Raw genomic sequence first — 12,877 nt, forward strand, 5'->3', positions numbered from 1 at the left:
CAGGTTGGGGGGTGCACCAGGTCACCAGCGCCAGCATTGCCCACTGTCCTGCCTCCCTGCTACCCTCCAAAACTCGGCAGGGGGGAGGGGGAGCTTGTGCCCACAGTAGGTGTGGTGGGAGTGTGGTCAGAAGCTTTCCTGGGGCTGCAGGGAAGCGGAAGGCCTGGGGAGGGGAGAGCAGGGTCACCCTTTGCCCTGCCTGGCCGATAAGCTGGGGCTGGCCAGGAGGAAGGAAGTGTGTTGGGCTCTGGAAGGAGCCGCCAGCAGAGCCGGCGCCGCGGCAGTCCCCGGTTCCCTCGCCTGCTGCACCTGGGCCTGTGGCACCTCCGCTCCCAGCACTGCCGTGGCCACACGGCTCCACTGAGTCTGGACCTCCACTGGGCCACCTTCCTCTCTCCACAGGATCCTTCTGGTTTGGGGAGGGGGCTGCGGAAACATGGATGTGCTGGCTCCAGCAGGAAACCTCCATCTACTTATCTGCACCCAGCCAGGGCAAGGGCCAGAGCTGCCTGTTCTGAGCAGCTGTGGGGTTTGGGATGATCCTCACCCACCCACTCACCTCCCCTCGGGGCAGTGGTGTAGGTGCCCACCGGCCAGAGGAGTGAGCCCCTGGGCACCCTCCCCTCATGCCAAGCTCCCATCGGGAATTGCAGTGGGGTGGTAGGGGCTGAGCTAGGGGTGCACAGGGGGCACACCTGGGTGCAGACACCAGGCAGGGGGATGGTGGTTTCATGTTTGGAGGGGTGCTGAAGTGAGGGGGGACATACTGGGGCTGCTTGTCCCAAGAGCCCTGTGGAGCCTCCCCACTGCAGCAGGGACACAGCTGGTGGGATGGGAGATGATGGGTCATGGGTTCTGCAGTTGCACCTTGTGCCCCACGAGGCAGAGCTGGGGATGCCTGGCCATGATGGTGACAGCCAGGGTCCCACGGGGTGGTGGGTGCTGGTGATGAGACCCAGGGTCCCAGGGGGTTGTGGGTGCTGGTGATGAGACCCAGGGTCCCAGGGGGTGGTGGGTGCTGGTGATGAGACCCAGGGTCCCAGGGGGTGGTGGGTGCCAGCAGTGGCGCCCGGACGGCGGCTGCGAGTGGGAGAGGAAGCAGCCAAGAGCAGCCCCAGCCCCAGCCTGCCTGCGAGGAGGGGCAGGAAGCTGGAATAAATCCCAGGAAGGGCTGCCTGGCTCCAGCTGGTCTGGGCTGCAGCGGATGGAGCTGGGAACGGGAAGGGAGAAGGCGGGAGGGGAATGCGCAGGGGCTTTCTCAGGCCTCGGCCCCGCTCCAGCTGTGCCGGCAGCCCCAGCACATCTGCAACCCTGGCTCAGCATCGTCCTGCGGACATGGGGGGCTGGAGGCTCAGTGCAGCCCCGGGGCTGACCTGCGGATGGCACCGGGAGAGGGGACCTGGATACAGCTCAACCCCAGCCAGGGCAGGAACAGCCCCAGTTTGGGGGTCCTGGTCACTGGGGGGTCCCCCAGCCTGACCCGTACTGTCTGTGCTGCCTTCCCTGCTCCAGCTCCCAGCCCTGCGTGCCGGAGTGCGAGGCTGGGTGCTGCCAGGACTGAGTGCTGCCGGTCCTGGGGTGCCGATTGTACCCTGTTCCCCACTGTCACAGCAGCACAGGCAGCCCGCGGCCCCTCGCTGGCCTGGCGCGGCCGTGCCCTGTGTGGTCCCGGCGTGGCGAGGAGGGGGCGGCCGGGGGCTTTGATGTGCTCGGCTGCCGGGCAACCCCTGCTCGGCGCAAAGCAGCCGCCCCCCGGCTGCCCCCCCGGCCGGGCTGAGCCCCGCCAGCGCCATATGGCCGAGGCCGCTGTTACCACTCCGCACGCCCCGTTCCCAGAATTGAGATGGAAATGAAGCTCTGTGTTCTGCCGGACAACACTGCTGCGCTGTGCCACGCAGGGACCCCGCGGCCAGCTGTGGACAGAGCAGCGTCCCGGAGCCACACCAGTAGCCCCAACCCCAGCACCTCATCCCCAGCACCCCAACACACGCAGGGATGGGGTGAGGGTGTCCTGCTACCCGGGGGCATCGCATGGGCCGGGGCAACCGGAGTGGCTGTGCCACATGTGCCAGGGCGGCTGTGCCACGCGTGCCGTGATACCCACCACGGCCGGGAAGGCCGTCCCCGGTCCCCGCGCCGCCCGGGGTGGCCGGTGCCCGGGGCCGCGGGGTCCGGCCCGTCCCGGCATTGTTGGCGGCGCAGCTGGCGGTGGCGGCGGCCAGCCGGCGGCCCTGAAAGACATTCCTGCGCACAATGTCCCCGGCCTCCCGCCGCGGCCCGGCCACTGCCGCCAGATGGGGGCTAATTAGCAGCTTTGAGAGCCGCGGTGGGAACCGGGCAGCACCGGGCCCTCCGCCGAGCCCTGAATGGAGGGGGCGACCCCAACGCCGTGCCCACCCTGGGAACCGCCACTGCACCGGGCTGGGGGACACAGGGAGGAGGGACACAGGGAGGGACAGGGGGGACAGAGTGATCCAGCTCCCCCCCAGCCAGACTGGCCTGGTTGAAATCCATCCATGCTCCCCAGGATTGCTGCTTTCCCCTCAGAGGAGGAAGAGGAGAGGAGGCCCTCGGTTCCCTGCATGCTTGGGGAGGCAAAGGCAGGCACGGGAGGGTTTACCCCCAAACCCACCCCCACAAAGGGCAGCGGGGCTGCTCTGGCACCTGGGCACACACGTTGGTGTGCAAGGTGAAGTGTACGTGTGCATGAGAGTGCATGGATGTGCACACACGCACGTGTGTATGTGTGTGCCCGCACGTGCATCCATCTTTCTGTGTTCGTGTGTGTGCACTTGTGGCTGTGTTTGTGCTCCATAGGTTTATGTGCGTGAATTTTCCTGTGCATGTGTTTGGGTATGTTCCACACACATCTGTGTGTGCGTGCTCGTGTGTGAGCACACGCACACTCACCCGCTGTGTGTCTATACACACGTGCACCCACACCCGCCTGTCACTGTGCACACGCCCGTGAGTGTACAGGCTGCAGCTTTGCCTGCTCTCCCCTCCGCACCGTTTCACGCTGCTCGGCGTGTGCCGGGGTCCTGCCCGGGGCCGTCCCGGAGCGCTGCCTGCCCTCCCCGCAGGTGCGGAGTAATTAGCAGTAACCCTAATTACATCCCGGACCAGGAGCCCTTCGGGGCAGGGACTGGTTGTCTCTCGTGCGGAGGCTGCAGCCGCACCAGCGGGACCTCCGCCGGTTTCCCCGGCAGGAGGATCGTGCCCGCGCTGCCCCACGCACCCAGCGCCTGACTCTCCTGCCTGCTCCCCGGTGAACCCAAACGTGGCGACCCCGCCACCGAGCAGCTCCACGGAAGTTTGAGCGCCGGGACTGGGCTGCGAGCGGGAAACACCGAACCGGGGAGGGGGGGCGCGCGGCACAGGGTGTCCCCGGTGGGGATGCCCGTGCGCCCGTGTCACCCTGGGGTCCCGGTTCCCCCCGTGGGGTCCCGGTGCCCCCGCGATGGTTCTGGTGCCCCCGTGTCCCCGTGGGGGTGGCGGTGTCTCCGTGGGGGTCCCGGAGCCCCCCGCGGGGGCTGCAGGTGTGTGTCCCCGCCCCGCCCCCGTCGCCATGGGCACCGCCCGCCCGGCGCCGCGCTGACAGCGAGCGGGGTTTTATGAATGGGTGACGTCACGGCCCTGGCGTCTCACGGTCTGAGCCGCCGGGGAAGGCGGGGGGGGGCGGCGGGGAGTGAGGGGGGGCCGAGATCCCGGAGGGGCACCGGGGGCCTGGAGGGGGCGAGGGGCGAGCGGGACTGCGGGAAGCCCGCCACTGGGAAGCCCGCGGGGCAATTACCCGCGCTAATGGCGGGGTAGAGCGGGCGCTCCGCACTCCCGTAGCCCCCACAGCCCAAGTCCGCCACTGCCTTCTCCCCTCCATTGCCCCTTTAAGACGCTGCCCTTCCCGGGCGCGTGAATGGAGTGGGCGGGGCCGTCCCCGCCCGCTCCGCGCCGCCATTGGTCGAGGCACTCCTCGCGGCCCCGCCCCCCGGTCGGCGGCGCTCTATAATTGGCGCGGCGAGGTGCGCGCTCGGCTGTTCCGCCGCAGGGTCCAAGCGCCGACCGTCCCGCCTGGCCCCGCCGCCCCGAGACATGAAGGTCGCTGCTGTCGCCCCTTCGCCGCTGCCCGCGGGCGTCGGCGGCGCGCTGAAGGCCGTGCGGCCCGGGGAGGCCGCCCACTGCGGGCCGGTGCCGGGGGTGTCCCCCGGGGCGGCGGAGCAAGCGGCCGCCGCGCTGCTGTACGACATGAAGGGCTGCTACTCGCGGCTACGGGCGCTGGTGCCGACGCTGCCGCGGCACCGGCGGGTCTCCAAGGTGGAGCTGCTGCAGCACGTTATCGATTACATCTGGGACCTGCAGCTGGCGCTGCAGTGCGGGCCCCCACGCCCCGCCGCCGCCGGGGACCCCCCTGAGGTGAGTGCGGACCCTCCGGCACCGACCCGGTCCCGCGCTCCCGCCGGGCAGCACCGGCGTCCCCCGGACCCTCCTTCCCACGATCCACACCGCCCGCTTTCCTTCCCGGGGATGTCCTTTCTTCCTGCCCCCTTCCACCCCCGTCGTCCCCGAAACCCCTCTGGCAAGTATTGACCGGCAGCTTCGTCCCCCTTTCCCGCAGGCTCCGTGCATTCCCGCTGCTGACCGGATCCTCTGCCGCTGAGACCGCTCGGGACCCGCCACGGACGACATCCCCGGGATCCCGGCCCCGCCACGAACCTCGTTCGTCCCCGGGATCCCGGCCCCGAGTGCCACGGCTCGCCTGCATCCCTGGCCCCCGGCAGCGCTGCCCTGGGGATCCCCCCGCAGTCTGGGCAGGGGGTGCCGCGGGCCGTAATCCTTCTCAGATTGCTGAGAGCATTCCCCGTATTGTATATTACAATGATGCTGGAGAATATTGTTCTACAATAGCTGGAGTTTTGTTATTAAACAAGCCCTGATGACCACGCATGCCTCCTCTTCCTGCCCCTCACACCCCTCCCCTGGGGTTTGGGGGTGCTCAGCCACGGGGATGTGAGCCTCCATCAAACTGGGGGGCCTTGTGCAGACCAGTGTGGGCTGGGTGGGTGTACTGTGGGGCACAGGGACTGGGCCCCTGTGGTGGTGCTGGGGAGGGGGTCTCTCACGGGTTGGTCCTAATTCCCTGTGTGCTGGCCTTTCCCAGAGCCCACAGAGCCTCTCCCAGTGGCTCCCGTGGGGTCCATGTCTCACTCCCTCCTTCACTCCTTGGGCTCAGACATGGGGGATTGGGGGCAGACACAGGAGGAAAGACTGCACACCAGTTTCTGTGGTGGGATAAAGCAGCAGCACTGGGATGCATCTTCCCCTGGTCAGGTACCTTGCTGGGATGATGACACAGGGAACAGTGCTAGGAGCCAGGTGTGGGACTCTGTGTCCAGATGGGGAGTGTGGGGGTCCTCATCTCCCTGGGCAGTGGTTTGCCCTGTGGGGTTCCCTCACTCCGTTTCCCAGTGGGCCACCTGCACCCAGCAGCCTTCCCACGGCTCCTACAGTCGCTGCTGTGTCAGGACTGGGGTGCAGTGGTGGTGCTGTAGGGGATACTTTGCATTGCAGTGTCCTGGGGGGGTGGAGAACAAGTCCTGGAGTGCTGCTCTCTGTGGCCCCACTGGTACTGCCCCAGTGGTTCCAGCTCTTCCTGGTGCAACCCCTGCCTGTGGAGACAGAAACCTTTTGGGACAAGGAAATTGCATCAGGGGTTGTGCAACCCTGAGGGCTGGGGGATGCCCCTGGCAGCAGCACTGGCCTGAGCTTCCCCATGACTCACAAACACCTCAAGGACCACACAGCCTCCTGTACCAGATCCCTACGAGCCTGGTGGGAGAAAATTGGAGTGCCTGGAGGGGCTCTTGTTCTAGGGGGACCCTTTAAACCCCCCAGGATTCTGCAACCAGGGGTTTGGTGCTGGAAGGGGTTGATCGGCCCTGGGCACAGGTGTGTGTATGTGTGAGCCTCTGCACAAGCATTTGTGTGTGTTTGCATGTTCACAGTCACAGCTCTGAGTGTGTCCATGTGTGGCCATGCCCGGCCATGCCCGCTCGTGGTTCCCCAGTCCAGCAGATCCCCTGGAGTTGTGACTTGGGGAACCCAGACACTGCCTGGCTCAACCAGCCCTGTCCTGGTGGTGACACAGCAGTGGGGGACACTTAGCGGGGTGTCAGGGCTTTGGGGTTCCTGTGGATGAACCTGGCCATCATCGGATGGGTCCCCTCTGTCACCCCCACTGGTTTCCCCTCCATCACCCTCCAGGTCCTCTTTATCACCCCCACTGATGCCCCCTCTGTCGCCCGGCTCCGTCCCTGTCCCAGAGCGCGGCACTGTCGGGGCGGTGGGTCCCTCTCCTGGTGTCCGCTCGCACTGCACGGCCTGGACTGGACTCCCGGAGGAGTCCAGAGGACGCCGGGACAGGGAGAACCGGTGCCGGGGGCTCTTCTCGGCCCGGGGGCGGTGCGGGAGGCGCTGGGGCTCGTCCCGTGCCTCGTTCCCCAGTGCCGTCCTTACCTGTTCGTTGCTGGCAGACGTGGAATCTCCAGCTGGAGCCGGGGCGAGGCGGGCTCCGTGCGTGGCTGTGTGTCCCCAGGTCTCTGCCTGACCCTCTGCCCAAGCCCCGCGTGCACCACGACCGAGCCCTGGCGATGCAGCCCCGATCATCACCTCCCCCTCAGGGCACGGGGACAACACGGTGTGGCCACGACCGGGAGCTGGGGAAGGGGCTGCCTGAGCCAGCCCAGGCTCGGAGCGGGGCCGGCGCGGCTGATCCGCCTCACACGTGCCGGGATGCCGGATGCGGCAGCACCAGGATGCACCAGAGAGCCCCAGGGAGTGCCCAGCCCGCGGGCACCTGCGCCCCAACCGGTCCCTCGGTGTTTTCGTGGGACCTGATTCATCCCGGAAGGGATTAGGAACTGGGGAACAGGGTGACGTTCTGGTCTGACCAGGACCCTGGATGGACAGTGGTGACAGAGCCTGTCCCTATTGTTTGCTGCCACGTACGGTCCTGGGGACACGGCATAGCTGGGACCCATGGTGGGACCTGCGGTCCCCGTGATGTGGGACACCCTGCCCGCCTGCCATGGTGAGTGTTGGCACAGAGAGGGGGCACCCGGGGGTAGAGGGGCTGTGGTGGGCGTAGGGGTGGGGGTCAGGGTCAGTGCTGGCCTTTGGGATGCTGTTGGGGGCCATGGCCATCACTGCAGCCGTGGGTGGTGGCACTGGGGGTCTCAGGCAAGTGGAAGCTGCTCTCAAGGCCTCCATAAGGTACGGTATGGAGGGGGTTGTAGTCTCTTTTGTGAGGTTGGCCATGGACTCTACATTCTCTTATGGTGCTGGGATGAGGTCCTGGCCCTCCTGGAGGGATTTCTGGGTCCCCCAGGCTGGATCCAGGAGGGCAGCTGGACCCCTGTCAGTCATAGCCCATGGCACTGTCCAACTGGAAGGATTCACTCCAGCTGGGGAGTAGTCCCACTGATGGGCTGCTCCTTCCCTGCAGCCAGGGGCTTTCAGAGGGGATTGCACAGTTCTGCTCTTACTCTGACTGCCCTGACCTTCCCACCACTTCCCTGGGGGCTGCCACTGCACCTCGGCCGCCCTGGTCCCCACTGAAGATTGGGTGACCCTACACAGCGTTCCCAGAGCCCTTCCCAAAGTGGGAACAGCTGCTGCTCCCCAGCACAAGTGGGTCTAGCCCTGTTTGTCCCAGTGCAGCCCCCCTGTCCCAGGACCAGCTCACCGTGCGTCCCCACTCCTGTGCCCCAAGGCAGGGCACAGCCGAAGCCCCTGGTGACCCTGGCCCAGCCATGTCTCTGTGTGTCCCCACATGCCAGTCACATGCCCCTGTGGGGAGCCCTGGTGGGTTCCCCCGGCTCCTGTGCACCCCTGTGGTGGGGGGCCAGCAGCAGGCAGTGGGGGACCCCCTGTTCCTCCTCTCCCACGGTGGGTGCGAGTGGGGAACAACGGCAGAACCGGCTTCCCCTTTGAGTCACGGGTTGGGCAAGGCCGGGCTTTCAGTGGCCGGAGTGCTGTGGTGTCCCCACATGTGCTGATGTCACCCGGGACTCCCTGTCCCTGATATAAGTCTTGGCTTTGCTGGTGCAGAGGGAGAGGGTCTCTGCACCAGCTGCGTGTCCCCAAGCCATGTCCTCTGCTCCAGCCTTCAGGTGCCAGCACCGTCCTCGAGGTGTCGTGTGGCTCTGCCTCCTGCTCCTGCTGCCTGTCTGTGTCCCTGCCACCGTCACCAACCCTGGCATCAAGGCCTGGCTGACCCGAAGTTCGCTGGAGTTTGGTGGGTCTGTGCCCCTGACTGGGCAGGGGTGGGGGAGGCCAGTGGGAGGTGATACCCGGACCAGTAAGGATGGGGGATGGAGGGGACCAGTGGGCACCTCCAGGAATGATGCCAAGCCTGACAGGGATGAGGGATGGAGGAGCCACCCTGGACCTGTCTTCTTGCCCTCCTGGCACCCTGGGGACCCCAGCCCCTTCCTTGGTGTCACCATAAATTCCCACTTTGCCCCAGGCCGCCGCTTTGGGCTGGAGCTGTTCCAGTCGACGCTGCAGAAGGAGCATGAACTGAACCTGACAGGATCCTACAACATCCCACTCCTGGGGAACCTCACCTACGCTGTGCCACGGTAAGAGCTGCCCCTGGGGTCCCTGTCCTCGTCCCTGTCCCCATCCCTGTCCCGGACACAGCCATCAGCCCAGTGTTCCCGTGTCATGCAGGATCCACATCCATGAGCTGCAGATGAACGACTCCACACTGGACTTTGCTGAGGACGTGGGGGTGAGGCTGATGGTGCAACGCGCCCAAATCCAGCTCAGCGCCGACTGGGCAGCCCAGCTGGGCGCCATGTGAGTCCTCGTGGGGACAGGGACGGGAACCTGGCTGGCTCAGGGTGGCTTGATGTCACTGCTGTGCTCACCTGCTCTGTCCCCAGCCAGGACAGTGGCTCTGTGGAGCTCCGCATGCGGGACCTGGCCGTGGCAGCGGTGCTGGGGGTGAGCGACGACGGCGGCGGCCGCCCCACGGTGTGGAGTGCTGGATGTGACACCCACGGCACCGACCTGCACATGGAGTTTCACCGTGGATACAGGTGATGCCAAGACACCCACTCAGTCCTGTTCCTGAAATGTGGGGATTCCCGATGCCCCAGCCAGGGTGGTGAGCTGGGGGGTGTCGGTGGGTGACCTGATCACCCCACTCTGCCCCACAGCTGGATCTACAACCTGCTGGCACCGCTGCTCCAGAGAACCCTACGGCAGCAGCTAAACAAGCAGGTGGGTGCTCAGCCCCTGTGCCATGGGGTGTCGGTGTCCCTGTCCCCCCTCAGCCCAGCAAGAGGCTTGGGCACCCCCATTCCTGGGCTTACTGACGCCCTGCTCTGCTTCCAGCTCTGCCTTGAGCTCCAGAGGGGCATTGACAAGCTGGATGCTGCCCTGAAGCACATGAAAGGTGGGTGAGAGGACCCCAGGACCAGGGATGGGCAGGGTGGTCCCAGGGCCATGGACAGCCCCACTGTGGGACTAGATCCTGTCAACCCCTGTGCTGATGGCACTGGGGCTGTGGGAGGGGGCTGGTGGTCCCACTCCCCCCAACTCCTCCCCATCCCTGCAGTGTCCACCCAGCTGGATGCCTTTGCTGCCATCGACTACTCCCTGCTGGGACCGCCGGCCTTCACAGCGGAGCACGGGGACATTGCCCTCAAGGTAATACCACCCTGGGCATCCCTGGGGCAGATTTGGGAACTGGGAAGGGGGGAGCCTGGCTGAGCCTCACATCAATCTGTCTGTCTGCACAGGGGGAGATCTTCAGGGTGGGCATGTACCAGCAGAGACGCTCAGCACTGCCGGTGGCACTGCCCATGGCACTGCCCATGTCTCTGCCCGTGGCACTGCCCTTGGCACTGCCCACACTGACGCCCAAGGCACTGCCCGTGGCACGTGAGCCCATGCTGCTGATGGCTGTCACCGAGTTTGTTGCCAACTCAGCCGCCTTCACGTACTTCACGGCTGGGGCCCTGCGCAGGAACATCTCCAGCGACATGGTAGGGACATCTGGAGGGCAGAGCTGTCCCCACTGGGGTGTCCCCGCGCCCACCTGTGCCTCGACCCCGGTACCCTGACCCTTCCCTGCCTTCCAGCTCCCACAGAGGTTCCCATTCCAGCTGAGGACCAAGAGCATGGGGGTCTTCTCCCCACAGGTGAGCGGGACAGGACACAGGGAGAAGGGGACACAGGTGGGACATTTGATAGGACAGGATGCAGGGTGGATGGGATATGGGATGGGACACAGGTAGGATGGGATTGCAGGAGGAATGGAACATGTGATGGGATACAGGAGGATGGGACACAGGTGGGAAGGGATGTGGGAGGGACAGGACAGGGGTTGGGGTGCAGGGGAGGTGGGAGATGGGATGGCACGTGGGCAGCATGAGACACAGGGACATGGCATGCAGGCAGGATGAGATGCAGACAGAATGGGACACAGACAGGACAGGACATGGATGTGTGAGGGGCAGGACACATTGCCCACCCTGCCCGCACCCCGTCCAGGCCAGGGCAATGGTGGAGCTTGGGTTGGGGCCCGTGGTGGTGGCAGTGCCAGTGTGGCACTGTGCCATCCCAGCCCTGTCCCCTCCAGCTGCAGGAACGCTATGGGGACCAGCCCATGGAGCTGCACCTCTGGGCCCGCTGGCAGCCCCTGCTCTCCTGCCACCCCGACGCCCTGCACGGGACCCTCTTCAGCTCCGCCGAGGCCTTTGTGGTGCTGCCCAACACCAGCCGTGTCCCCGTCTTCCTGCTGAACATCGTGAGTGGCTGCTGCTGCCACGGCTCGGGGAGCCAGGGGACTCCAAAGGGCTGGGCTGGGGCTGGCCTGCCTGTGCTCCTGGTGGGGGCCATGCTGGGTGGTACTGGAGGGATATTGGGTGATGATGGGTTGCAGACACTGCCATGGTCTCTCCAACACCTCTTCTTGCCACAGGATGCCAACGTGACAGGAAAGCCAACCATCACCAGGAACAGGCTCGGGGGGACTGTGAGACTGACAGGGTGAGTGTCTGATCCTGAGCTGGGTCTGGACTCCCCTGGGACGTACCTGGGGAGCTCCCCATTCCCCACCTCTGGCCATTTGCCTCCCTGAGTCCCGTATTGCCTGCTCAGACTCCATCCTATCCCTGGCTCTCACCCATGCCAGCTATGCTGGGTCCTCACCTGAACCCACTATGAGGGTCCTCACCTGAACCCACTCTGCTGGGCTCCCAGTCCCACCATGGAGCTCAGCCTCTCCCTACCCTGGGAAGGGACAGTTCCCATCCCTGTGCCTGGCTCTGACCCTGATCTTTTCCTTCAGACTCAGCGTGACACAGGTGGCATCAAATGTGGGCCCTGTGGAGGTGAGTGGCTGTGCCAGGGAAGCCAAGGGGAGCCTTGGATTCTACATCACCTTGGGAGCAGGGTCTGAGGGGTCTGGGGGGTGCAGTGGACCTTGTGCAAGGCAAGCCTGGCAGAGGGCTGAGCCCTGCCTGCACCATGGACCCCTCTGCCTGTCCTGCAGGTGAAGCGCCTGGAGACTCTGCTGAAGTTTGGGCTGTGGCTTTTTGGGGTGCCCCGAGCAAACAGTGAGTGCTGTTCCCATCCCGTCCCCACCCCACTTCCCCCAGCTGCACCAGGGCCACCTCCCCTTATGCCTCTGTCTCCCCACAGAGTGGCTCCAGGCTGGCATCCCTCTGCCTCTCCCACAAGGCCTCAGCCTGCTCAGGCCCCGAGTTTCGCTGCAAGAGGTGAGTGCCACCACTGTCCCCTCTTCCTGGTGTCCCCTGTGTCCCCCATGTCCCCTCTCTCACCCTGACTCCCTGCAGGACTTCGTGCTCATCGCCACGGACCTGCAATATGAGCCATGAGACCGCCTGCCTCGTGGGAACCCTCCAGCCACGTCCCTGTCACCATCCCGGCGCCGTTGTGACCCTGTGGCTGGCAGAGCCGCCTGCCCGTGGGACTCAAAGACACCCCCCTCCTTGGCAGGGATTAAAACTGGGAGCATGACTCAGCCCAGTGTGCTGTGGGGTGTCTTGGGGAGCCTCCTCAGCCATGTCCCCCAGGTCCCATTCCCAGCTCTGGGATGGGCATCGCCTTGTCCATGGCTGTGTGGGGCTCCGGCTGTGCCGGGGTGGGGGTCCCATCCTCTGTGGGGGGCTCATGGTAACTGAGAAGGGGGCTGGTGGCCCTCGGGGACCGGGGTTCCCCCTAATCCTAGCGGCTGTGTTTGGCCATGGAGGTCCCCTCTGCCCCGCCCGCCGCATCCGCTGCGGCTGCAGCTCCGCGCAGCTTCTCCCGCTGCCCACGGGATGGTGCTCGTGTCCGTGGGCTCCCACCGCATCCCGCCGGGCCATGGAGCCCGCCAGGGCCCGGCCGCTGCCCCCCACGCTCCGGGGGTCCTCCGGAAGCGACAGGAGGGTCTGGGGAAGGCTAAGCTGTGCAGGGAGCGTCCTGCGGTGGGAGGGATATGGGAGTGGCTCGGTGTCCCCCACGCTTGTGACACCCCGAAAAAGCCCCAGTGTTTGTGGGGTCCTACCCGCGTGGGGTTCAAACTGTGCCAGAATGAGCCCCCCACAAAGGGAGGGTGGTGGTGGAGAGGAGATTTCTCCTTTTGACATACAGCCCCGGGAATGCAGGGGGGTTGTGGGTCCCAGTAAGGCTGTGAGCCCCCTGCCGTCCTCACCCCAACATGACTAAGGGTGCTGAGCCCATGTCCCCAAAACCACCACCTCCAGCCCAGATAAGAGCCTGTCCTGGGCTCTCCTGCCCCCATCACCCCTTAGTACCACCCCCTCACCCACACATCCCCTCGGGACCACAGCAAGCTCCTTGGAGC

At 65.8% G+C, this 12,877-nt stretch overlaps 2 protein-coding genes across 2 annotated transcripts; both read left to right on the forward strand.

Moving 5' to 3' along the window:
• Positions 1-4,045: 4,045 nt before the first annotated feature.
• ID1 (inhibitor of DNA binding 1) lies at positions 4,046-4,937 on the forward strand. Its single transcript, XM_051802995.1, has 2 exons — positions 4,046-4,410; positions 4,613-4,937. The coding sequence occupies exons 1-2, from the start codon at positions 4,090-4,092 to the stop codon at positions 4,652-4,654; spliced, it is 363 nt and encodes a 120-aa protein (XP_051658955.1). The 5' UTR covers positions 4,046-4,089; the 3' UTR covers positions 4,655-4,937.
• A 2,067-nt stretch (positions 4,938-7,004) lies between these two features.
• LOC127477880 (bactericidal permeability-increasing protein-like) lies at positions 7,005-11,943 on the forward strand. The gene is made up of 16 exons (XM_051802931.1): positions 7,005-7,084; positions 8,159-8,290; positions 8,522-8,636; positions 8,728-8,856; positions 8,943-9,098; positions 9,219-9,282; positions 9,397-9,457; positions 9,620-9,711; positions 9,804-10,049; positions 10,146-10,205; positions 10,646-10,813; positions 10,988-11,055; positions 11,357-11,399; positions 11,561-11,624; positions 11,710-11,786; positions 11,865-11,943. The coding sequence occupies exons 1-16, from the start codon at positions 7,033-7,035 to the stop codon at positions 11,904-11,906; spliced, it is 1,569 nt and encodes a 522-aa protein (XP_051658891.1). The 5' UTR covers positions 7,005-7,032; the 3' UTR covers positions 11,907-11,943.
• The last annotated feature ends 934 nt before the right edge of the window (positions 11,944-12,877 follow it).

Source organism: Manacus candei, unplaced genomic scaffold (genome assembly GCF_025592945.1).
Source record: "Manacus candei isolate 608988 ecotype Guabito, Panama unplaced genomic scaffold, ASM2559294v1 h1tg000057l, whole genome shotgun sequence".
Lineage (NCBI taxonomy): Eukaryota > Metazoa > Chordata > Aves > Passeriformes > Pipridae > Manacus > Manacus candei.